At 33.6% G+C, this 25,695-nt stretch overlaps 1 protein-coding gene, 1 non-coding gene and 2 pseudogenes across 5 annotated transcripts; 1 reads left to right on the top strand and 3 right to left on the bottom strand.

Moving 5' to 3' along the window:
• Positions 1-692: 692 nt before the first annotated feature.
• On the bottom strand, positions 693-3,189 carry LOC147388422 (cation/calcium exchanger 4 pseudogene; annotated as a pseudogene).
• An 839-nt stretch (positions 3,190-4,028) lies between these two features.
• Positions 4,029-14,789, bottom strand: GCR1 (G-protein-coupled receptor 1). 3 transcript variants are annotated; one of them, XM_086418498.1, is made up of 10 exons: positions 14,550-14,674; positions 10,122-10,214; positions 7,037-7,068; positions 6,674-6,843; positions 6,254-6,348; positions 5,431-5,532; positions 5,219-5,275; positions 4,976-5,119; positions 4,780-4,850; positions 4,029-4,548 (listed from the first exon to the last, which is right to left on the bottom strand). In XM_086418498.1, the coding sequence occupies exons 3-10, from the start codon at positions 7,063-7,065 to the stop codon at positions 4,443-4,445; spliced, it is 774 nt and encodes a 257-aa protein (XP_086274624.1). In that variant the 5' UTR covers positions 7,066-7,068; positions 10,122-10,214; positions 14,550-14,674; the 3' UTR covers positions 4,029-4,442. The 3 variants fall into 3 exon arrangements, with proteins under 3 accessions (XP_086274624.1, XP_086274622.1, XP_086274623.1); XM_086418496.1 differs by lacking the exon at positions 10,122-10,214 and having other exon boundaries at positions 14,550-14,789; XM_086418497.1 differs by lacking the exons at positions 10,122-10,214; positions 14,550-14,674 and having other exon boundaries at positions 7,003-7,049.
• Positions 14,790-14,874: 85 nt separating this feature from the next.
• Positions 14,875-14,956, top strand: TRNAS-GCU (transfer RNA serine (anticodon GCU)). The gene has a single exon. It is a non-coding gene; the product is annotated as a tRNA-Ser (tRNA).
• A 955-nt stretch (positions 14,957-15,911) lies between these two features.
• Positions 15,912-21,021, bottom strand: LOC147388425 (RING-box protein 1a-like; annotated as a pseudogene). The gene is made up of 5 exons (XR_015170811.1): positions 20,769-21,021; positions 20,608-20,697; positions 20,464-20,523; positions 16,317-16,388; positions 15,912-16,217 (listed from the first exon to the last, which is right to left on the bottom strand). The product of XR_015170811.1 is annotated as an RING-box protein 1a-like (transcript).
• Between the last annotated feature and the right edge of the window lie 4,674 nt (positions 21,022-25,695).

Consider the following 25,695-nt stretch of genomic DNA (forward strand, 5'->3'; position numbering starts at 1 on the left):
GATGACTATTCTAATGATTTCAATCATTTTTTTTTTGAAACACCCAAATCAATCAAATCTAAATCCCATATATCCAAAAAATTCTAGAGATTTTTAAATTACAAGCATATGATTGAAATTACATATATGAAACATATGATGTTAGAAGAAAAAAAGATGTTCATTAATAAATGAAAATGGTAGATCAAAGATAGAGAGAGATCTTACTGTGTTAATTTCAGAATGAAAAATATAGGATTTTCGAATACAAAATGAGAGAAATGGGAGAGACCTTGACAGCATTATTGTAGAAGAAGGAGAGGTAAAAGAGAAATGAGAGGTAGAAAAGTTAAAAATAAGGGTTTTAGAGTTTGTATAAAGAAAATATAAGTGATAGAAATCAATGTTTTGAGGAGGGTATTTTAAGAATAAAAAATAAATTCAGAATTCAGAAGTTTCATCCAGCGTCCCCCTACCACTGAATCAAAACTTCTGAATTTTGGTTCTTAATTCTGAAATTTGAATCGAAACAAATGACAATAAAGCTTTTAAAGTCTGAATCTTAAAGGTGGACCACCTCCGTTCAGACTTCAGAAGTGTTACCAAACACTCACTTAGATAAAGTTACTCATCAGCTTAAAGTGGCTATTAGAAAAATTAAACAAAGTGAGAAAAAAAAAATTTGAAACATATACAAATTGCAAGCCTTGGTATAAGAAGGAAAGCTGAACACTGAACAAAGTACCAAGTGAATAGAGACTGCAGAGTTAGGTTCACATACAGAAACAATACAAGATTAGGGTGTACAACAGATTTAAACTACCCGATTTATCAAGGAGCATTTCTCCTTTGTTTAAAATATGTACATAAGGCTGGCAGTTACAACATCAGGGCATTCACTTTTATAGTACAATTTGAAGGTTATACCAAAAAAACCATCATAAAATGCCCATTGCGATGCTCACTCGAACAGAAAGAAATATTAAATAGAGGGTTATAAGACCCACTCCTAACATCTTGTTAGGGCGCATATCATTCCGGGTTAAAACAACAAGTGCCCAAATAAGTCCCAAGATAAGAAATCCCAATGTATAATACAAATGACTATCTCGTGGAATTGAGTATGATGTGGGTGTCTCTGCACAGGCTCCGATCAACATTGAGACTCCCAAACCTACAAGTGTATTGAACATGGGCCCAGCATAGCATCCCGATAGAGCAATCTGTACCCCATCCCCACCATTCATCGCCAAAGCAACATTTGACATTAAATCACCCATTGAGTTCCCCCAAGCAAGTACGGTTAATCCAAGGATTGATGGGTTGATCTGTAGAATAACACCTAATGCCACAAGGAGCGCAACAAGTTCATTAGCCACAATATAGAACCATACGATACTCATAAAGAACCCACCAAACACCCACGGAAATAAGAACCTCAGTGGTGGGCGATCAGGTCTGCAGAAGTGAAATGCAAGTATACCAAGTGTAGCACCAATGATGGCACCTATAATGTACGCAAATTTTCCACTTAGAGAAGTCACATTATCTTGGGTGTTCCATAGAAACGCCAAAAGAATGGGCGCCAAAGAAGCACTCGCCACAGCATACCCTTTTGACCATCGTTTCACCTCAACTATAGGAATTGTTAGCCGTCTTGGGAGCGTCAAGGGCATTCCCAGCAATATAATTAACTTAGAACACGAGAACCATGAGTGGTCACTCTCTGTGTGCTCGTCAGTCCAACCCCATAAAGGCCTCTGGCTCTCTCCCTCACTAAACTTCAATGATTGATTGGAATAAATGGCTACATTTGAAGCCCACATCCATTGTGGCAATGTAGAATTGAGATGTGACGGATCATTCAGAGGATCCAGATCAAGTAATGAGCTGAAAATAGATTCATCATTTTCACTTCCATGACAAAAAAGGCTTCCTCTCACAGGAAGCAATGGTGTCACAACATCCAACTTCAACTTTCTTGCCTGTTTTCTCAAAATCTCATTTGCAGCAACTGAAATAGCATAAACAACGTAAATTGAGACAAATGCAAGTGCACCCCCGATACTAACCTTACCGATTATTAAAATTAAAGTAAGGGACACAAGAGTGATGATAAAGAAACTAATATCTCTGATAAAGCATCTACGATCAATCTGAACATTATTCTTCGCTATACAAAGAGAAACAACCCCAACAACAATACAAGTAACAAAAACAGCTCCACCCAGCACACTACTAAGACCCACCTCGCCTGCATTTGTACCCACGAAAGAAGCTATACTTGCAAACACATCAGGAGCTCCATTTCCTAGAGGAAGGAGAGTGACCCCAGCAACTGTTGGAGGCAGTTTCAAGAGAGTGGAAAGCTTTTCCAAAGAACAACAGAAGTAATCCGCGGCAGTGTTGCCTAACAGATAGAACAAAGCCATAAGCCAGATACCCAAGATCACATATCCAAATATATGAGAGTTCTTGCAATTGCAGTAGAAGAATTTTATATAATCGAGGAATCCTCCCGACGTGCAAGATGGATGGGCTTTCAAGTAATCACATTGGCTTAAAAAACCCTTGTGTTCAGATAATCCAGTACAAATTGCAGGGTTTTTTGCTGGAAAATTATTCTCAACTTCAACAATTCGCCTATGAATTACCTCCAAATGACCCGTTCTATCATAAAATCCGTCTCTTGAATTCCATTTAGGAGGAACAACGGAAGGCACGTTCCTCAGGAACGGATTCGTCAAAATTTCTTCTTTGTTGTACAAGAAGAAAAACAGAACCAGAGCAAACAACCCATTGAAAATCCCATGATATCGATGAGGTTTCAATTGATGAAAACCGTTCACTTGTTCCATTAATCCAAAACCCTAAACTTCAGAGAGTGATCACAGTCATGAATTGGAGAATCGGAATTTTGCAGAGATAAAGAGTAGGTTTTCAAAACGACAAAATATGAAGCCCTAGTTTTCAATTTGGGAAAGAAAAAAAAAAACCAATGTAAAGAAATGATATTTCTTTTGCCTATAATCCAAAAAAATTACACGAGAATTCAGGGAAAGCGAGAAATTAGACAAAATGTGAAGAGAAATTGAAAGATGGATTAGGGTTTCGTGAGGTACCTAAGAGGTTAGGTTCGTGAACTACAGACGTTTAACATGTGGATTTTACTCATCGCAGAGCCAAAAGTTGTCATTTTCATCGTTTTGGACTTTGAGGTTTAGGATGGATTTAATAATAGAGCTGCTATTGCCACTCCAACTATTACTTATCATACTCCAATTAAAAATAAAGAAAATAAATTATGGGTGAATCTCCATTTCGTTTGTTGGATATCCCAAATTTTCGATTTCGATACATTGCTCATTTTAATTCTCAAAACATGTTTTTACAATGAATTCGTCACTTTACCATCTATGAATTTATTAATTATAAAAGTGACGAATTCATTGAAAAAACATTTTGAGAATTAAAATGAAAATGTATCAAAATCAGAATTTGAACATAAATTATACACATTTTAGGAAAAGTCTCATTAGTTAATGGTGAAGAATTAGTAAAAATTGGAGTGACAATAGAAGTTTTCTCTTTGTTTTTTAGAATTATATTTGTTAGATTTAAGATTTTATATGAGCCTAATCATAATTGTAAACAACAATTAAAATTATCTGAATGAATTTTATAATGTTGAGATTATAATTTGAACCAAACCATTATAATGTTTGAAGAGTGTTTTAAGCTTTTGATTGAATTAGGATAATAAAATAAAATAAGAAATTAGAGTGTAATAAGGTAGATTATAAAACTTTTTAACAAATAAGGTCGATTAGAATATGATGAGTCCGAAATTTATATTTTTATTTAGATAATAGATAAATATTTGAATTATTGAAAAAAAACTAATTAATTTTATATAAAAAAATATATAATCTAACAGCATTGCATCTATGGAACTCTAAGTCATTTTGGATCAGCAACATGGATCTCATTTCAAAACTACTCAAACAAGAAAAAAAAAATCATAAATAAAAGGGGAAAAAATAAATAAATGAATAAAAGAACCACTTCAACAAAGAATTGCATTACATCATTAGTTAGGATAACAGAGAACCACAGTTCACTACACAAACCTTCACTCTCATACTTCACAAGTAACCAATGACTCATCATCTAGAGTTAAAAGACTACACTTTAAAAATCTTAATCAATTGTGCTTTTCTTTTTTTTTTTGATTGTGAACGATGAGAGCGGCAATAATTATAAAAAGAAATCAAAACCCAAGAAAAGTGTTCACCGAGAGATGTACAACACACATTAGAAAAATTTGAAGCAACTTGGCATGAAAATCAGGGGCAATGTTCCTCTTTGTATTGATGCTTCATCTCAGCTCTCTCGAATTGGATGGAATGGTGAAGAGGATGTTTAGTTAGAAAACAAAAGCTAATAAGCCGTAGAGAAAGTTGTTATTGTTGGTCTAGAACTTCCAATAAGATTAGTTCACTTTCTTGTGGTTGTCCTCTGAGCTTTAAACTACTTGGTAACCATTTTCGTAGTCTCTCTGGGCACCACCTGAGTAAAAAACATAAAATCTATCAAAGGAAGCAATTTTAGGAACTTTAATTCCGAACAAAGACCCAATGCAGAAAAATGAACTCAATTCATTGGATGGTTAGAATTATTCGATTTGGTTGATTATTGGCACAGGAGGACCCCAAGGTGGGACTAGCGGTGGGTCTGAGGAGGTCACGTTAGATATTCTCAAAAGATAATATAATCGGGATTTCCAAGTTCCGAACTTACAGATCCAGTCTTTCATAAATTGCTCGTCGCACCGAAGAGTTGAGGCCATAAGCAATTGAGTTGAAGAGGCCCTAATCAACAGGAATCAAGTTAGTTACTTTGACAAAATTACAGATATAATAGCTCATAAAACTGGTACGTGTTCTAGACACCTAAAACTTGGTTCGATTAAGAGAAAGGTAGTAGAGGAATATACCATAAGTGCAGCCATCCCAACATCAAGAAATGAGAGCCAAAAGATTTTATGGCCTGGTTCGATGAAATCATGTATACGGTTGATCGTGCCAAATGCCCACGATCCTATTAGGATCAATGGATAGTACCCCCACCGGTTTAAAGCCTAGAGAGAGAGAGAGAAAGATGATAAGATGAAACTATAAAATAATAGAAATATTTTAAAAACTTAAGAAGGTTCCCAAAAATTGCCAACACAATGTACCTTCATGTCTGCCCTTGTATTAGTTTGGTGTGACCGGTCTGACATGCCCACTGCCATCTGAAAGTATTCAAGCATTGTGTGAGCATATCTTAAATGGGTATGAAAATGCATAAGGGCGTCCCATCCGATTAAATATTAACTATTTCAGTAAATATTTATGCTGAACAACTACATACACATGTTACCCATAAAATAAAATAAAAATTACTAACACGTGTTGCGTTGTTTAGCATTCGTATAACTTGGAAGTATGTAAATCCATTGAAAAGAATTGCACCCCAGAGCGGAGCATAAAATGTTATGAAATGAACCACCTGTAGCAATAAACACACTCATGTGAACAAAAAGTAAGCCAATGAAATTTGATTCAAAAAAATAAACAAAAATGCTTCTAAGTTTCAGTCTGAAGTGAACACAAAGGTGTTAACCCAAAAAAGAGATTAAATAGATTATAAAATCTGTCTTTCCAATTCATTCATTATCATTTCTCTATCTGCGCTAAGATACAAAACGGTTCTGACATCCATGAATTCTATGATCATTGAAATTACCATCAAAGAAAATTGTAAAAAATTTAAAAAAAAAATGGTTGTTGTGGCACCATAGTTCAGGATTTTAAATTAAAGTTTATTGCTTACAAGGCTACAAACAATCCCTTGCACATTTCAAGTTCTTTAAAATTCTATTTTGCAGCTATGACATGTAGAACCACAGAACCTCACATAATGACTAGAGAATCATGAATCTACGAAGCATATCTTCACAAAATCATGCGCTTCCTAATAAAATTATGCTCTTATTGAAATAAATTTTGAAGGATGATCATCAAGAAGACTAAAAAGAAAAAAAAAATAGTGTGATATTATAGCTAACAAAAATAGCAGGGTTAAGGTATTAAGATGAACTGTCTAATTCATCACGATCAGAGGAATTGAAAATTCTTCAAAGAAATACTTTTTTTTGGAAGTTTCAGAAGAAAAAAACTAACTAGTCATAAAGCAAGCATGTCAGCTGCTACAACTACTCTACACGTGCCTTTCCTGTGCGTCCCGTTTGTGTCCAACACCAGACACCTGAGCGTCCAGGCTCGTTACCTATTGAACGGATGACAGTCATAACAAGTGAAGTTCCTGCAAAAAGGAATATTGATATAATTATCTTTATAACAGAACCACATATAATTGCACAAATCTAGAAAACGAGGACACGTTGAAAGAAAAATTCATAAGACGATAGCCCAGCCATAGTACTAGCTTTCGAAAGTAAGGTAATAACAGGAAAACTAGTTCAAAGCAAGGGTTGACAAGAGGATCCATTTCAAATAAGCAACCGTGAAGTAGCTTCTTTGTCAACAATTAACATCTCTGATTAGTAAATGTATAAAGAACCTGATATTCATAAACGAAATAAGCTTATTGGTGAAATTGATCAATTAACAAGTGAACATAAGCATACCCCAAACATACAAGTGAAAAATGGGCTCCAAATCTTCAACATCTGTTTTGTGTCTAACAACAGTGCGATGGAGAGTGAATGCAATTGTTGTAGTCCAGAGGAAAGAAGCCACGCAGAAGAAATGTGTGCTGTAGCCCTGGGCAAAACAAAAGAATCCTTGCGATGGATCCCTGAATCAACAACAGGGAAATAATGCCAGTTACAGGTGTCAGTAATAAATAGGACTTTAAAAAGATAGATTTCACTTAGTTACTGTAAATAACTTTATCAAAAGTTGTAATCTTTGACAAAGAGAGTGTGTTTATAGAAATAGTTTTAGAGTGCTCAACACACAAAAACGCGACCCAGCTTCAAGAAGCATACCCAACTATGTTGAAGAAGCTACAAAGCATGTCCTGCACCAGAAAAAGAAAAAATTATCAGAAAAAGATGTTAGCATACATGAGATCGTAAATACTAAAAACATTTAATGAGAAACGACAGAAAAAGAAATGAGAGGAGAGGAAAATTCTAGCAATGGTAATGAAGCAGATCTACAATGTAAGGCAGCATTTGTCCTGTTCCATCTCAGATAGTTAGATCATATAAGCTAGTTTGAAACATACTGAAAAAGTAACAAATAGAAGGGGTTCTAATAAATCTGAAAATTTGGGTGGGGGATGAGGGTGGCAACCAAAAAATAAAACCGTGGGGGTGGGGCAAACCCACATATATCAAACTTTTCAATAGGGCTATGCAAGTTTTAAAAATCTTGTGGGGGCAAGTGCCCCCACTATAAATCCTCCCCCATTCATGAGAGCTCTTGTAAAGGGCTTGGAAGCTTGCACACTTTAAGTGGCAAACAGTAGCATCCCCCACTAAGACATCTTGTTTCTTTCAATAACTTAGAGGATGTTTCTACAAGCTTATTTAAAAGACAAAAAACAAGAAAAAGGAAAAGAGAACTCTATGATACTTAACCATACATTGTAAGGGAACATTTTCAGAGTCCAACCAACATATAAGTTGCCCGTACTAGGATAACCAGTTGGTTTATTTTTTGGATGTCATTCATCTATGAGTAGCCAACCAAGTAAAAGGTCTCAAGTGATGAAGATACAGATGTATATATAATATCTATGGTGGATGTCACAGTCATAAGGTTCAGCCCATCTAGCATACATGGGCACGATATCTGAGACACAAACTGGAAATAACTCTAATAATGATTGAAATGGTTATCACAATTCACAATTAGCATTTATAAAAATGGCAATCAAAATATATCACGCCCTAGTTCCTTGAGATCTGTAACTCGATCCAAGATCTATGACTAGAGTCCAACTCCCAAATCCAAAGGTGTGAAAATAAAAGAAAAAATTTTAAAAATCTGACATTGTCGGTGAGAAAAATATCTCGTAGGTTTGAACCGCTAAACTTTAGCTCTTTTTTGGATTGATAACTCTGGATTTTCCTAACTTCTCAATTATCTTATTAGGTTGCCCTTTCTTTAAGAATCGGCCAAAATAATTGAAAGTTTGATAAAGATCATTTAATGGAGTTTTGCAGGAGGTCTAACAAAGAAAAGAAGAATAGATGATTTTAGTAAATAAAACAAGTTTTTTTTAATGCTCTTGTGAGATCTCTAATGACTCCAATTTTCTTGGGCTATATACCATGATCTTAGATCATGGAATGACATACGACACAAAACAATTAAATAGTTTTATTCTTTTATTTAATCTTGACCGTTGATTATTTCTTTTAATCACAACCATTAGATTTTAGAACAATCTTCCGGTTCTTTTAGCCATGTCTTCAAAAAATAACAAATAAAACAAAGACGTGTCAACACTGAGATAGAAAAGAAATGCAATTGATAAGGAACCAATAATAAACATACAATGTGGCAACATGACATGTAAACAATTTAAAAAAAAAAAATTTAATAGGCAATCTTTTTAAATTTTAAAATTCTTTAGATAGTAGGTGAGATGACAAAATTACCTCACCAAAGAAAATGATACGTACCATTTTTTCTCTCTACTCTTAGTTGTAATTTTAAGTTGATAATACTAACCCTAATCACTTAACCGTACTTTTATACTTATTTACAATCCATGCCCTACTCAAATTAAATATTTATCTTTTAGCATAATTACCATTACCTAGTCGTTTTATTACAAATTGGACCTAGGGATCCTATATGCATGATTTATCACATTCAAACATATAATAAAATTTTAAACATAGTTTAATTTTTATTTGTTTATTTTTTATAATATTCTTTTAGGGTATTACAACCCGGCCCTTAGAAAAAATTTTGACCTCGAAATTTAGGACGAACCATAATTAAACAATTCAGGATATTTTCGACGAATCTCCTACTCGAAGTCCCAAGTCACCTCCTCTATACTATGATCTTGCCACAACACTTTAACCAAAAGTATGGTCTTGGTACATAGTATAGCTCCTTGGTGTCCATAATGTGTGTCGGCCTCATCTCGATTGTTGCATCCTCCCAAATTTGTATATCCTCCCACTAAATAATGTGCGATAGGTATGGTATATACTTTTGAAGCATAAATACGTGAAAAAATAACAGATCCATCTCTAGTTGATATCCTTGTTCGAATCTCTACTAGCTCCTGGTCTCCCTATTGCGCATCAATCACTCATTGAAAAATAGTTGGTTGTACTGTAATATGGTATATAAGGGCCTGGTGTCCTGTCTTCCAGTCTAAAAGTCAAATTCTTCCATTGTTCCATGCATTTGTCAACGTCTCAGAGTTAGATTGACCATAAGACACCTACTCAACACATTTGCTACCACGTTAGCTTTTTCTTGATGATAATGTAATGAAAAATAATTGTCTTTCAAGAACTCCATCCATCGTCTCTACCTTAAATTCAACTCCTACTGGGTGAAAATATACTTTAAACTCTTATGGTTTAGGTATACCTTGAACTGTTCATCATATAAATAGTGTCGTCATAATTTCAATGCAAAGGCCATCACTGCTAGCTCTATATATCATGTGTTGGATAGTTAATTCTATAGACGTCAATAATTCACGAAATTTTGTGGAGACCTTAACTCATAGTATAACTCCCAACACATAATATAGAGCTAGCAATGATGGCCTTTGCAAGTACAATAAATATCAAATTTTAGGTATACAATAATTCTTTTTTTTTTTTTTCACCAATCTTATTGCAGAATTCTTCCTCCAGGGCTTTCGGGTCTTTCACCCAAAGTCCCACGCCCTACTTGCTAGTTTAGGGATTTTCTCAAGGGAAATGCGACCCTTTAAATTTCGTTTTCACATACAAACAAATTATAATTAATTGATCATTATACAATATCACAAGAAAGCACTCATCATACAATATCACAAGAAAGTACTCATCATACAAATATCACAGGAAACATTCTATTCCCCAAACATTTCTAGTAAAATTGACTTACCTAAAGTTGAACCGTTCAACTTTAGACTTTTTTTTTGTTGATTGGTAATTCCGGATTTTCTAACACTTCAATTCTCCAACTAGATCACATATCCTTCAAGAATCGACTAAATTAATCAAAAGTGTGATAAATCTCATCCAATGGGATTTTACAGTAGGTATCTCCAAGAAAGGAAGAAAATATTGTTTTTTTGTAAATAAAACTAGTTTATGTTGTTTTATTTTAATTAATCAATTTATTATTTTTTTATGCTCCCACAAGACTTCTAACGACCCCAAAAAATTTTGGGCTTTTATCCCATGATTTTAGATCACAGAATGACATATGGCACAAAACAATTAACTTGATTTTCTCTCTTATTTAATATTGACCGTTGATTATTTATTTTAAGGACAACCATTAGATTTTTTAATAATCATCCGGATTTTTTACTCATACCTTTAAAAATTGATAAATAGAAAAGAGACACCAATATAGAAAAGAAATATAATTAATAAAGAACCAATAGTAACAGTACATGTGGAAATATAAAGTGTTAACCATTTTTAAATTTTAAACCTCTTTAGATAGTAGGTGAGGTGGCAAGATTTTTCTCACCAAATAAGTAGGTACGTACCCATTTTTTCTCCACCCTTAGTTGTAATTTTAAATAAATAAAGCTAAACTAAATCATTTAACCTTACTTTTGTACTTATTTACAATACATGCCTACTCAAATTAATGGTCTATCTTTTGGCATGATTACCCTTACCTAATCAACTTATTACCAATTGGACCAAGAGATCCTATATGCATGATCTATCATTCAACATATAATAAATAAATAAATAAAATTAACATACTTTAATTTTTTATTTTTTTTAATAATATTTTTTTCAGGGTACTACACACACTCCTTTGACCAAACAAACTATACCCCTTTTCTATCAGGTGAGTCATTAGTGTAGCCAACTTAGAAAAGGTTTCTACAAACCTTCGATAATGGCCAACCAGTCCAAGAAAGCTACGAATCTCAAACACATTCTTTGATCTCTCCCAGTTCGTCATTGGTTCCATCTATGTTGGATATACCGAGATAACCTCTTCTAAAAAGACGTAACCAAAGAACTGAAGTTTAGACATCCAAAACTCACACTTATCTTGGCATACAATTTATGCTCACTCAAGGTTTGGAGTGTAATTTGCAAATGATCTGCATGTTCCTCTTCGCTCTCTAAATAAATTAAAATATCATCCACAAACACGACAATGAACTGGTCTAAATATTGTCGAAAAACTCAGTTTTTTAAATCCATAAAAGATGAACCCAATAAGTATGACTAAAAACTCATAATACCAATACCTGGTGTGAAAACCCGTCTTATGAGTATCCTCCTCCCTTACTCTCAATTGATGGTTCTCCGATCCAAGGTCATCTTCAAGAAAAATTAAGATCACCTCAATTGATCAAAAAGATCATCAATCAACAGTAGAGGATATTGGTTCTTCACTGTCACCTTATTCAATTGTCAATAATTGATACATAGATGCAATACCCATCTTTCTTCTTCACAAATAACACGGTGCTCGCCATGGCGAGGTACTTAGCCAAAAGAACCCCAAATTTTGGAGTTCTTGAAGTTGATATTTTAACTCATGGAATTTAGTTGCTGCCATGTGATACAACGCAAGGCGATACCTTGCTCACAAACTCTAACTCCTTTGGGAATACATCAGGAAAATCTTGGACTACTCAAACTTCTTTTGCCGGTGATACTAAACTATCCTCCCCAGTTACATGAGCTAGTAAGCTCGAGTAATCATGCCAAAAAATAGATATTTAATTTGAGTAGGGCATGGATTGTAAATAAACATAACAGTGATTGGGGTTAGTTTTATCAACTTAAAATTACAACTAAGAGTAGAAAGAAAAAGGGGCTACGTACTAATTTCCTTGGTGAGGTAATTTTGACACCTCACCCACTATCTAACGAATTTTAAATTTTAAAAATTGATAATAATTCATGTTGTCACATGTATTTATATTATTGGTCCCTTATCAATTATATTTATTTTCTATCTTACACATGTCTTTCTTTTATTTATTATTTTTTTAAAACAAAAATTAAAAAATCGGATGGTTGTTCAAAAATCTAATGGTTATGATTAAAAGAAATAATCGACAATCAAGATCAAATAAGAGAAGAAAACAAATTTAATCGTTTTGTGTCATGTGTCATTCCATAATCTAAGATCATGGGACGGAGCCTCAGAAAATTGGGGTCGTTGGAGGTTTTACGAGGGCATTGAAATAAAATAAACTTATTTTATTTACTAAAATCACATATTCTTCTTCTTCCTTTATTCGTTATACCTCCTGCAAAACTCCAATAAACGATCTTTATCAAACCTTTGATGATTTAGGCCAATTCGTAAAGAAAAGGCAACCTAATTGGAAAATTGAGGAGTTAGGAGAATCCAGAATTATCAATCCAGAAAAGAGCTAAAGTTTAGCAATTCAACTTTAGGTAAGTCGATTTAACTGGAATTGTTTGGGGAAAGGAATGTTTTCTTGTGATATTTGTGTGATGAGTGAGTAATTATAATTTGTTTATATATGGAAAAAATGTAAGGGTCAAGTTTCCCTTGAACAAATCCCTAAATTAGCAAGTAGGGCGTAGGCCCTTAGGTGAAAGACTCGAAAACCCTTGAAGAAGAATCCTAGAATGGGATTGGTGAAAGATATGAGTTATTGTATGTACCTTAAAAGTTGAGATTTAATTTACTAGTTATATGTTGAATATCTCTCATGTGTATATATATATATATATATACATGAGGTCTTCTTGACATGAAGCATGTTTAATAAATGGAAACTTGAGATATATTTTTCTTGCCGACAATGTGAGCATATATTTTTTTTAATTTTATTTTCACACCTTTGGATCCAGGATTTGGACTCGACTCATAGATCGTGGATCGAGTTACAGATTTCAAGGAACTAGGGCGTGACATAATTTGAGCGAATTACCCGAGTCTCAGCAACCGGGCAAGATATTCAATGCGTCCATCATACTGACTAATTCAATATTTTGAAAGGATCAATTATCGAGTAAACTGGGTATTGTTTCTTTGGATATAAAATAATTAATTTTAATGAAAAAATATTTGTTATCTATATAAAAATAAGTTTGCAACTGAGTATTTACTTATCCATTCCCACCATAAAAATATTTAGCAACGATTCAAATTTCCAAATTAAGAAACCCTAGCTCTTTAAAACCAACTCATCATTCTTTTCTACTCACTCTTGATTCCTATTCGAATACACTCAAGGACCCTAGTTCCATATGTAAAATCTGAACAATTTATCACCATACATCAACGAACAAGAAACCAAGATCATTAATCCTTCCCTAATTTTTTTCGGATGTGGTGACAAATCTAAACGTAATAGTTACCCAATCCCGAGAAGAAAATATTTGATGCCAAGACCCCCCTGCCAAGTTCCTAGTCCCGAATCCAAAGACTACCTTGGTTCCAAGTCCATAGATGCTCAACCTCCAAGCTAAAAAAACCATCCCTCCCCCTCAGAGTTTGAAGATTGCTTAGTCAAAGACGGAAGTGCTCCTGATCCAAGAGTACCTCGTAGGCCACATCACCCCTAAGAAGTGCCACTTAGCTAAGTGATAAGACTTGTGGAGGTTGTTCCTAGATCATAGATTCAAACCCCTTGAACCCATACTTCTTATGTTAACTATTAACAATTAACAATATTCTTATACTAACCAAGCAATTAATATAACCAACGGCATGATTAGGCAAAGTGGCAGCTCACCAATTAAAGCAATCCACCAACTCCTCGATTTGACCGTTTACTTGTGAAAGATGATGTAAAGATACGTCTAATTTGACTTACCCTACCTTCCTCTTGTGTTATAAAAGGAGACTGCGTCTCACATTTATAACGGACGCTTTGGATGTAATGGAAAGAGATATAGTAAAATGCCTTAACAAGCTCGAGGACCTAGCCTATGATTTCGGGATGAACTCGTAAAACTTCTTCTTCTCTTTCTATCTCAATATTTCCATTAATTTTCATTAGTCTATATCTTCATCAGTCGAGTTATTTAGCACACTATACAACAAAAGCACAAGCACATTAAAGATCATTAAAGCTCTCAAACAACAAAAAATTGAAGACTACAACGAAAACATAGATCTAACTCTAGCAGAATCAAATAAGAAATTTTCTTCAGTTAAAGTCGAATCCATTAACCTAACATTACATTAGTAGAACATAACTAATTAACTAAATCTTCATTCCTAAAGGGAAAAACTGAACAATTATCTTCAAATTTAAGCAAAAATAGGTTGGATCTTAGGAGAAATCTAGAGAAATTGTTTGGTTTCGAGAGAATTTGAGATGAGGAGAGAAAAAAAGCTTACAGAAAGAGCGAGAAAGAAAACCAGCTTGAAAGAGAACTTGCGAAGCTCCTTGAAGAGAACGTAACAAAGCACGATGAAAGTAGAACCAACGAAAGACAGAGTTGACGCTCCGGCGTTCACTGCTGTCAGAATCTGGCGATCATCTACTGTTAGATTTCTGATCATCTTTACGGTCGACATCGCCGAGTCAGAACACAGTTTTTATTTTAGCGAAGCGTGGCCGCGTGGCGTGGGACTATCAGACCATGGGAGAGACGAATAAATTAGAAGGAAAAGCTAGGAAAGAAAGAATAAATAAATTAAAAGCACGCCATCCACCAATCTCGTCGCTTTGGCCGAGTGGTTAAGGCGTGTGCCTGCTAAGTACATGGGGTTTCCCCGCGAGAGTTCGAATCTCTCAGGCGACGATTATGTTTTTATTCCTTTTTATTTTATTTTATTTTTTAATTATTTATTGATATTTTCTGAATCCTCTAATCCAAAGCCGTTGTCATTAACTCATTAACCTCCTCATTGCGGGAACAAAACTAATATTAAGCTATATTTGAAAAATTAAAGCACTTGTCTTATTGCCTTGCCAATATATATATATATATATATATATATATATATTAACACTAATGATTTTTTTACTCGAAAATTTCCACTTGGTCTATTGTCTTGGACCATCAGTAACAATTTTTCTTTTTCTTTGAAGTTCAACCATTTGATCGAACCACTTACTTCTATTATGTCAATATTAATCACTATTGTGAGAATAATGATTTTTATTTATAGTGATAACTATATGACTGATGATCAAGGATATTTGAGATTTTTTACTTATGAATTTTTCCACGTTGAGATTAGTTATTACTTCTAATTTGATACAAATTCATATTTTTGGGGAATTAGTTGGAATGCAAAAAATAAGAATCACTTTTATGTGCCGAAGGTAACAGATTTTTTGTTCCTTTTTTGTGTGTGGCGGAATCAAAGGAGCGCTGAGAGGTGGAAGATAAGGGTATTTCTGTCATTTCCTCATAGTCTCTCCTGAAAGACCATGATGAAGATCATTCTTAAAAGGCATCTCAAATTTTCACTAAAACCCAAAGAGATGGGTCTAAATTACCAATCAATTTTTTGTTGGCAAAGAACTCCAAGAGTAACAAAACAAAGGCACACAAAAAAATAAAAATGAATGAGAGACTGAATTAGGCGTCTTTGATGGGTTGGGAGTCCCGTGTCGCTATCTGCTCTCTATTAATAATAATCAATGGAAGCATGTTGGAGGATGATAATGCAAATTGGGGTGGCAAAATAAAGAATGGATAAGATCATTGGAAGCATGTCCTTTCCTTCCAATTTCCATGGTCATATAAGTTGATCACAAAAACAGCTCTCTTGTAAGGCAGATTTCATTTAACAGAAATGTCTTGTAAACATAAAGCAAATCTTCGTCTTCATCATATGCTAAACAAGAGCCAAGGCCACGTTGCATGTATATTGCACACACCTCAAGAATTAAAAACCAATAGTTATAGTTGTTATACATATATATAAAAAAAGAGAAAAACAAGACGCATTCAGGTTTGGGTATTTAATTGAGTAATCATGAAGGAACAAAGGACTTGACTCCCCGGTGCCAATTTTAGTGCCCATACTTCTGAAATTCCCACTCGCTGTTATCTGCACGACACAAAATCACACAAAAAGTTGGGATTTCATAAGCTTTTGTCGGAATGGAGATAGAAATATGAGATAAGAGAGTGAAGAAAGAGAACATACCCAGCGGACACACTTGACGGGTCTTGAGCCAACGGCTGATGCAGTGGAAGTGGAAAGCATGATTGCATACACCTACAAAAATTTCAAACCCAAATGTAAACGTTAGAGACCAAAACTCAAGAACCACACAAGACATGCACCACTGTGCCAAGAACGACTCTACTTCAGTTTGCTTTTACATTACGTCAAACCAAATAATCCCAAACCCAATCCAAGTAAAACGAAGATGAAAGTTTAACTACATTATGAACACATCTGCAAATAATTTCATCTGGAAATTGATCAGAGAATGAAGGAATTACACACCTCACGGAAAATAATGCCTCTCACAAACCTAATTTTTTTTTAATAGATGTAATGCAGTTATTAATGAAAGAGAAGTATGTAGAGACAGGAGGGGCGGATTTACAGTGGGGGCACTTGCCCCCACAAGAATTTTCAAAATCCATGGATTAGTGAGCTATTGCGACAGATTTTAGCAGCGGATAAAAAAATCTGCCACTATTGCCCCCACAACTATTTTTTTTCATTATTAGTTGTTCTCATAAAAAAAATTTCTACGCTTGGTTGCCCCCACATGGGCACAATCCTGGCTCCGCCCGTGTAGAGAAGGCTACCTAAAACACAAGTTACGCATAAAACCTTCCACACAAGGTCCCACCTAAACAAGAAGTCCTCGAGTGAAAAAAAAATGGAAAAAAAAAAAAAAACTCCCTTAAATTTATAAAATAGCTTGAACCAGAAAAACAAAAATTCTAAAAGACTAATAGTGATGTCTTGGAGATAAATCCCCTTCCTCTCAAAGATTCTACTGTTTCCTTCCTTCCAGATTCCTCAAATCCTCTAGTGATGCAAGAGAAAGTTGTGGAAGCTTCCCAAAGAATTATAGAGTTACGGAAGAAAAAAAGAGAGCGTTAGAAACTCTTAAATGCACTCAATCTCCTAAAACAGAAATAAAAATCTACAGAGAGTTTAGAACCTTGAATCTTAAACATAATTTTCCTAGAACCACTATACAAGCATTATATGATCATGTTACACACAACTAAAACTCAAATTTAGAAACTAAACAAAACGCAAATTATTTTTTCTATTGATGATGAGAATTACTACAATTTTATTTCGCCAATGGCAAAATATTCCCAGTCAATGAGAATTGATGGGGGCATCAAATATTGAAGAGTAGATTTTAATTTTAATTTTTATTGAATTTTCTATTTTAGGATTTTAATTTTATGTTTTTTGAGCTTATTTTGATGTTTTATTAGCCTATGATGTTCGTATAGATGTTAGGAGGCAATTTTGTAACTTTATACTGATTTTTTAATGAATTTTCATAGATTGAAAATTATGTTTATTTAAGTTGTTTTTAAGTTCATTTACAACCATTGGATCTCCTTATTTTATATTGATTTTTTAATAAATTTTCATAAACTGAAAATTCAAGGGAAATAAAATTACAAGATTGGGACATAGATGATATTTCTACTTTTATTTTATTTAAGTTGTTTTACGTTTATTTACAACCATTGAATCTCCTTATTTTAGTTGGATGATTGAGATTAGATTTAAGGTTTAGAGAACATTATAAATATTTACGGTAATTTTCTTCAATAATGAATAAAAATTGAGATTGAAGTTTTGATACTCCCATTAATGATGTAATGTGAGGCCATTTTGGATTGAGTCCAATATAACATTATTTTCTTTTAATCTTTATTTTTTTATTCTTGTATTTTTCCTGATTTTCTTTTAGTTCCTTGTTCTTGATTTTTTGTATTCTTGAAACCTCTTTTTTGATTCTTGAATCATTTATTTTTTCCATTAACTTTTAACCCTTTTCTCTATCCTACAATAATTGTAATAAAATTTTCATCATGCCTTTAAAGTTTACCCTATCCTAACCCAGATCCTTAACCCAATCCCTAACCAGATTTGCCTAAATCAACTATTTTGCCTAAATTAAATTCCATTTTCTTATCTCTCATCGCTATCCTGCATCAACAAGTCTCATCTACATGGGTTCACTCCATGAATGCGACTTCACTAAGTCCATATCCTTTGTTAAAGCATGTTTCTTTCAAACCATAGAGATACAAGAATTTTGTATTATACTTACTCTGTTGCACGTTGGGGAACTTTTGTGGGGTCAGGACATGCGACCATAGGAACTAGTCTCATCCTGAAGGGTGGTAAGGATACCATGTGATATAAAGAAAAAATAAATTTTTTTGCCACTAATTGATGCGAGACGGCGATAGGAGATAAGAAAATGAAATTTGATTTAGGCAAAATAGGGGATTTAGGGAAATCTGATTGGGGATTAGGTTAAAGATTTGGTCAAGATAAGGTAAACCCAAAAGGTAAGATGAAAATTTTATTTCAATTATGGTAAAATAGAGAAAAGGGTTAAGGAATGATCAAAGGTTAATAGAAAAGATAAAGGATTCAAGAATGAAGAAAGGGATTTTAAGAATCAAGAAAATCAAGAACAAAGAACTAAAATAAAATTAAGAAAAATAAAAAAATAAAATAAAGATTAAAAGAAAATTATGTTATATTGGACTCACTCCAAAATGGCCTCACACCACACCATTAATGGGAATATCAAAACTTCAATCTCAATTTTTATTCATCGTTGAAGAAAATTACAGCAAGTATTTATAATGTTCTCTAAACCGTAAATCTAATGTCAATCATCCAACTAAAATAAGGAGATCCAATGATTGTAAATAAACTTAAAACTTAAATAAAATAAAAGCAAAAATACCATCTATGTCCCAATCCCGTAACTTTATTTCTCTTGATCCAACTAAAATAAGAAGATCCAATAATTGTAAATATACTTAAAACAACTTAAATAAAACAAAAAAAGAAATACCATCTATGTCCTAATCCCGTAATTTTATTTTCCTTGAATTTTCAACCTATGAAAACTCATTAAAAAAACCAATATGAAGTTACTAAATTGCCCCCTAACACCTATGCTAACATCATATACTAATAAAACATTAAAAAAAAGCTCAAAAAACATAAAATTAAAATCCTAAAATAGAAAATTAAATATAAATTTAAATATACTCTTCAATATTTGATGTCCCCGTCAATTCTCCTCAACTGGGAATATTTCACTATTAGCGAAATAAAATTGTAGTAATTCTCATCATCAGTTGAGTTCCAACTAAGTAACACTAAGGTATTTTTGGTGGATTGATTGGGTTCATTTCATTTTGTATTAGAGCCAGCATGTCTTTGATTCACAGCTTAGGAGGAGCAACTTGGCAAAGGGTTGTCTGGAGTCCAAAAAGAAGTGTACCAAGGTGAAAGCCACCACAAAATGGGCACCAAGGGTGTTAGTGGAAAGGGCAACCTAGGGAAAGGGTACCTGAGGGCCCAAAAGGAAGGGTACCATATAGAAAGACACTACAAGGTGGGCGCCATAGACATCAGCTGCAGAGAGTTGTGGTATATTATGAAACTAAAGGAATATGGGTTTAATTTTCTACATCACTACAACCTAGGTATTTTTGGTGTATTGGTCGTATTTGTGTCATATATGCTACCAATATGGACAAAATTATATTTAGACAAAGGTATGCTCAATTAAAAATACATGAACGTTCGTCCAAGTATAATCTAAGACACAAAAACCCTAACCCTCATAAATAAAATGACACCAAAAGCATGGCACAGAGTTAGGGTTTATAAGACCAAATACATACCAAAGAAATATGGGCTTACTTTTCCGCACCACTAACACCTTCGTATTTTTGGTGTATTGGTTGGTTTGTGTAACATATGCTAATAATATGGACAAAAATATATTGAGACAAAGATATGCTCAACTAAATAGTGTAAGGTCGAGCCATGGTTTTAAAAATTGTTTTGACATCTCGTCTCGTCTCGTCCACAAGACCAAGTCGTCTCGGGCGAGATTTTAAAAAATGCCTTAGAATTAGATCAAACCATGTCTTTGAGACGTTGGTGGACGATGCCGAGATGGACCGACTGCAATTTGATCTTACTTCTACTATATATATATATATATGAACGTTCGTCCAAGTATCATCTAAGACCAAAAAAAAAACCCTAACCCTAATACACAAAATGACACTAAAAGCATGGCACAGAGTTAGGGTTTACATACCCCAAGCGACTGTGCACTCCTCGCTCGTCGCACTAGCTTGATTAGCTTGGCACTCGATGCCTAATCAAACCAATAAAAAACGAAATTATTAAAATCCCATTAAAAAAATTCAGAAATAACGAGGAAAAAAACAAAATCACTTACAGAGATCCATGATATGGTTCCTGCAAATTGCACAGTTGTCCACACGATGTCTGTTTTTATCAAATATCATAACACATCAGATTTTGAACACTAAAAAATCTGAAACCCTAACCCTAGTAAGAAGCAAGAACCTCATGAAAGCATATAGAGTTTTTCAAAACTAAAGAATCAAACAGAAAAATAGGGTTAGGGTTTGTGTAACATACCCCAAGCCCAAAGAGCTACAGCGTTCCACTTCTTGATCTCAAATCTCTTCGGTTTCTTCGAAGACGATGAAGGTCCTGCAACACTCGAACCTTCGCCTGCTGGAATCATGTTAATGTCCGTATCCAATGAAGCCATGGCCGATACAGAGAGAGAATAGTTTCTACAGAGGGATTTGTTAATTGTGAGGGCAATTTATATCCGACTGGGAAGACTAGTTTCTCTCTGAGTCCAATTAAAGAGAGCTGATATTGGCACCCCAATGTTTACTTGTTACACCCCCGGGAAGACTTGTTTCTCTCTGATTCTAAATAAAGAGAGCTGATATTGGCACTCCAATTTTTACTTATTACACCTCCAAATTCTTAAGTTGTTTATCACGCCTCAATTAAAGATTAAAACACACTCTTCTAACATTGTCAAGGTTTAATTTAGATTATAATCTCAACATTACAAAACATTATAATAATGGTTTAAACAATTTCAATAGTTATTTATGTGGACGGTGTTTTAGGCTTTTCACTCCTCAAGATGTACCTTGATGGTGCTAATGTCAATCAAGAAGTTTTACTTCAGAATTTCTTTAGTTTCTTAGATGGCAGTGAGTTGAAAGAAGAAAGAATGAAGCCCCAATACGATACTTGCTAATTATCCTCCGAATATTTTGTTACTAACGAAAATACTTAGTGAAAATATAGTAGAAAAGTGGAGAAGGAGACGAACAATTGTAATGCTAAAAGGTCTTTTTCTCTAGTTCTCAATTTTTTCTACCCACCCCCACCCCCACCCCCAAGTCTTCTGATTATTATTTTATATCCAAGATTTCAGGACAAGTGTCACTACACAACTAATCCAATTTATGTCACCTACGAAATAGATGGAGGTTGTCCAACTGACTTTCTTTAGGAGTCGTGCTCATATCATCGTGATTAATGTTCCCATCAAGTGTGATTAACAGTGTCTCAGCCTTCATTAATGCTAAGTTGGTGAGATTTCACCATTTGGTATCTTAATAAATACTTTGGGATCTTGTATTTAATGAAGGGATTTTTGCAAGGAAAGGCTAGATCACATTAATTCTTTGTTTTATTAGAGTGTGGACTTTGGGTTCGAGTTGATGTCTTACCAACGTGGTTAACTCTCTAAACTAAGAAAGCTTACTCCCCGTACTCATGCAAGCTTTAGGGGTTAGGTTCAGACCCCACTCGTTGGCACTACCTTTACTATGATGTTGCATCATACATTTTTAGCCTCCACCTCTCCTTCTCAGTTTGTGTCAATCAAGTAACGCTATCAACTCTCCTCAGTACAAGAGCACTAGTCAATTGTTCTCCCATAGCATTCAAAGAAGATAGTGACCAAGCCCAAGGCGCTCGGCTCATACTGTACTTCGTGCTTTCATGTCAAGAGAGTGCTTCCTTACCTCTTTCTTGTTGTCGTTGCTCAGCTCAGAGCAAAGAGCTCAATCATTTTCTACTCACTAATTTGACTGAACTTTGACCCATCGATTCTTAGTGGATCCTACCATTCTTTTATGACACGTGTTCCCATCACGTGACATGACTAAAATGGTCCCCATGGTTTACAATTATGATTAGGATCATATAAATTCCTAAACCCAAAAGCTAGAAATCTAGCGAGTGAGAGAGAGAGATTTGGATCAGGAGCATGAATGGGTACCTATTTAATCGAAATTGAACCGAATCAAAAACCATGTGTTCGATTTCATTGTTTATTCGAACATATTCAAGTCGGGTCTAATATGGAACTGAACCCATTGGAAAACCCAATGGATTCCCATGACCATTCCGAACTAATTTATTTTTATACCATACATGATTTAAGATTTTCCTATTTCAAACTTAATATATTATATATAAAAATTTAATTTTTCATATAAATTATGCATTGAAACTTAAAAATGTGTCAACTCTTCTAAAAGTTTTTTTTTCTAACAATGATGTTATGAAAGAAAAGAAAAAAAACATTAACTCATATCTTTATCCAAAAAAAATATTATAATTAAGTTGATACTTTGTAGATAATATATAAATATTTAAAAATTTGATTCTTAGAAAACATGATCGACAAGTATCCGTGATTCTTGGCCTGGTTCCACTTATGTTAGAATCGACAAGAATAATATATATATATATATATATATATATATATATATAATGATTTTTGTTATGGGAATCTTAGGAATTGAAACAGACCTGACCTATTGACACCCCTAGATTGGATGTCATGGAGAGAGTGAATTGTGCATAACAACGAATTTTTATAGTGAGGGCATCAAAATTTTATGTTAACGAAACAACAACTTTGTACTCAAACAAATTTAAATTGACTCGCTAAATCAACATTTTTCCAAATTTGGTACTGGATCACCTTCCATTAACCATCTTCTATGAGGCACTAATAAAAATTAATGAAAAATACCCTTGCTTCAATTTGTATTTTGGACCGTTGATTTCCTTACTTCCCAAAATATATTTATATCTTTACTATTATAATAAGAGAAGGCATAGTAGAAGTGCTTTGACACCAAAATACGAGTGATCATGGTGTAAAACAAAGATAGTTGTAACCCACGACTGTGTAATAACGTTTCTTAATTTTCAAAATCATAAAATTATCCTCTTTTTTTTACTATGTAATCTTCAAGAAACCCTTTTATCAATATTCTAATTATAAATAAGCCCCTTTCATACATGTGCGTTTGCACATGCCACCTTTTTATATATACATAGGGAACAAAACACTTCCCCCAATGTGTATCTCCTATAAAAAGTTGTTTAGATTCGATCTTGCACTCATTAAGATCTCATTTCCTTCAAACCTCAAGAATAAAGTGTATCTTAAGGTGAAATTTTCCCAAAAAATCTGAGAGGTAGAAAAATGAAAAAATAAAATAGAAGGTTTGGACATACGTTGAAGGTGAAGGTATTTAGGTCATTTTATTGGTAATATATCCAATCGTATCTCAAATATTCCCAAAACATCGAGTGGTGATTTCAATGGATGATGTGGCGCACATGTGTGCCTTCTCATCAAATTCAGGCGTATTATCTAATATCTAGTGTTTTCAAAACGTGTTAACGTCAAGATTGCATTTAACACGATATTTGATTTACACCAATGATTTTCTAACTTGAAATTTTCGCTCGATTTGTAAGTGACTAACATGGCAAGAGCATAGAACCATTGATCGTTTTCCTTGTGTAACACGAAGAAAAAGATTTATAGTTTTGTGCTCTTGCCACATCAGCTGTGTACATATCGGATGAAATTTTTCGAGTTAGAAAATCACCAATCTTTGATTTAACACAATATGTTGGTGGCTAGATGTCTAATTTAAAATAAAAAAATTGAAAATCAAATGAGACTCTTTACTATTATTGGCTTTTAAGGTATAATAAACAGGGTTGTTTTTAATAATTTTCTGACGCCCCTCTCTGACATAGACTCTCTTATGCCCCCCATCATAAAATCATATATAATTAGCATCGGGATACGTAAAATCATAAATTTTTTTCTTATTTATCCCGAGGCAAATGATCTACGGTGATGGGGATGTATGTTAGAGAGGGGCGTTAGATTATCACGATTCTTTTTTAAATTATCTATCGCTATTGTAAAGTTATTACTTTAAAATTTTATTTCAGAAAATTCAACAAAAATAGAGTGGATATTTCAAAGTATGGAAAAATTCCAATTTCAAGCCAGCAATCAAGTTTACACTTTAGAGTAAGAAAAAGAAAATATCTATATATATATATATATATATATATATATATAATATATATATATATATATATAAATAAAAGTATGGAGCCCACTTGTCCAGCTTTAATAATACGCAAAAGACAATAATGGATACAATGAACATATAGCCAAGCTTTCCCATCATTTTGACATTAAGATTTATCCGAATGTAAGATTATATTCTACATTTGTTTAAGTACTTATCCGAATAAAGCATGATTAAATTAATATTTAATAATTTAATGAATGAGGTAGGCATTCCTCTTTATATTTTATGTTCCCAAACTAATGGCATACAGACTTGACCTTGGTCTTCTTTGAGAGATAAGTAAAATGACCTAAATACCATCATCTTTAACATCAAAGAAAGATTTCTTGAATTTTTTTTATGGGAATTCTTACAACTTTTTATCAAAATTTCATGGCTTTCAACTATCCCAAAAATCCTCTCTTACACTTGAGGTGAAGAAAAGGGCAATTTTACTTAGAGTTGGAGATGATCATGATAGTGTTTCGAAGAAAATTAAATTAAATTTTTAGAGAAGAGGTTGAAGATGACGGTATTTACGTCATTTTCTCTCAGTCTCTTGGGAGATACAGAGGTCAAGGGTATGTTTTCCACTCAAATACATCAAAATCTAGAAGAGTTTGTTCAAAATCATCCTTTATGTTAAATATAAAATAAAATCCTTCTAACTTAAGGATACATTTTCTATTATAATAATTATTAATAAGTGAAACGTGAGAAATGATAGTTCCCATCACAGAATCGTAGTTCATTTACCTCGGGATATACAATAAAATTTTATGGATATGTGTATCCTGAGGCAAATGATCAGTGGTTCTGTGACAAAGGCGTGTGTCAGAATGGGGTGTTAGTAAGTCATTACACGAAATAATAATTTCCGTGTCGGGAAAGCATCAATTCTAGTGATTTGGACATGTGTCTTCCAAATGTTTTATTGAATATTTGAGGTAGTCTATCGTATTTTCAAATTTATAACATGACTCCCTCGACCATAGTCTTCTAACTTTGACCAAGCTAAATGATTTATCTTGCCATATGAGGTTTGAAGGTTGAAATTTACAAATTTAAGATTGTCAATGGATCAGATC

The sequence above is a fragment of the Akebia trifoliata genome, chromosome 12, assembly GCF_017979445.1.
Source record: "Akebia trifoliata isolate Shusen 1 chromosome 12, ASM1797944v1, whole genome shotgun sequence".
NCBI classification, from domain to species: Eukaryota; Viridiplantae; Streptophyta; class Magnoliopsida; order Ranunculales; family Lardizabalaceae; genus Akebia; species Akebia trifoliata.

Bases quoted from the DNA above. Each gene is read 5' to 3' on its own strand.
- GCR1 (XM_086418496.1), bottom strand. From the start codon at position 14,729: ATGTCGACCGTAAAGATGATCAGAAATCTAACAGTAGATGATCGCCAG. The intron at 5,120-5,218 runs GTACATTGTGTT...CTCTCTCTCTAG, and splicing joins ATACAAGGGCAGACATGAAG to GCTTTAAACCGGTGGGGGTA. The intron at 4,851-4,975 runs GTATATTCCTCT...CCTGTTGATTAG, and splicing joins TTGGGATGGCTGCACTTATG to GGCCTCTTCAACTCAATTGC.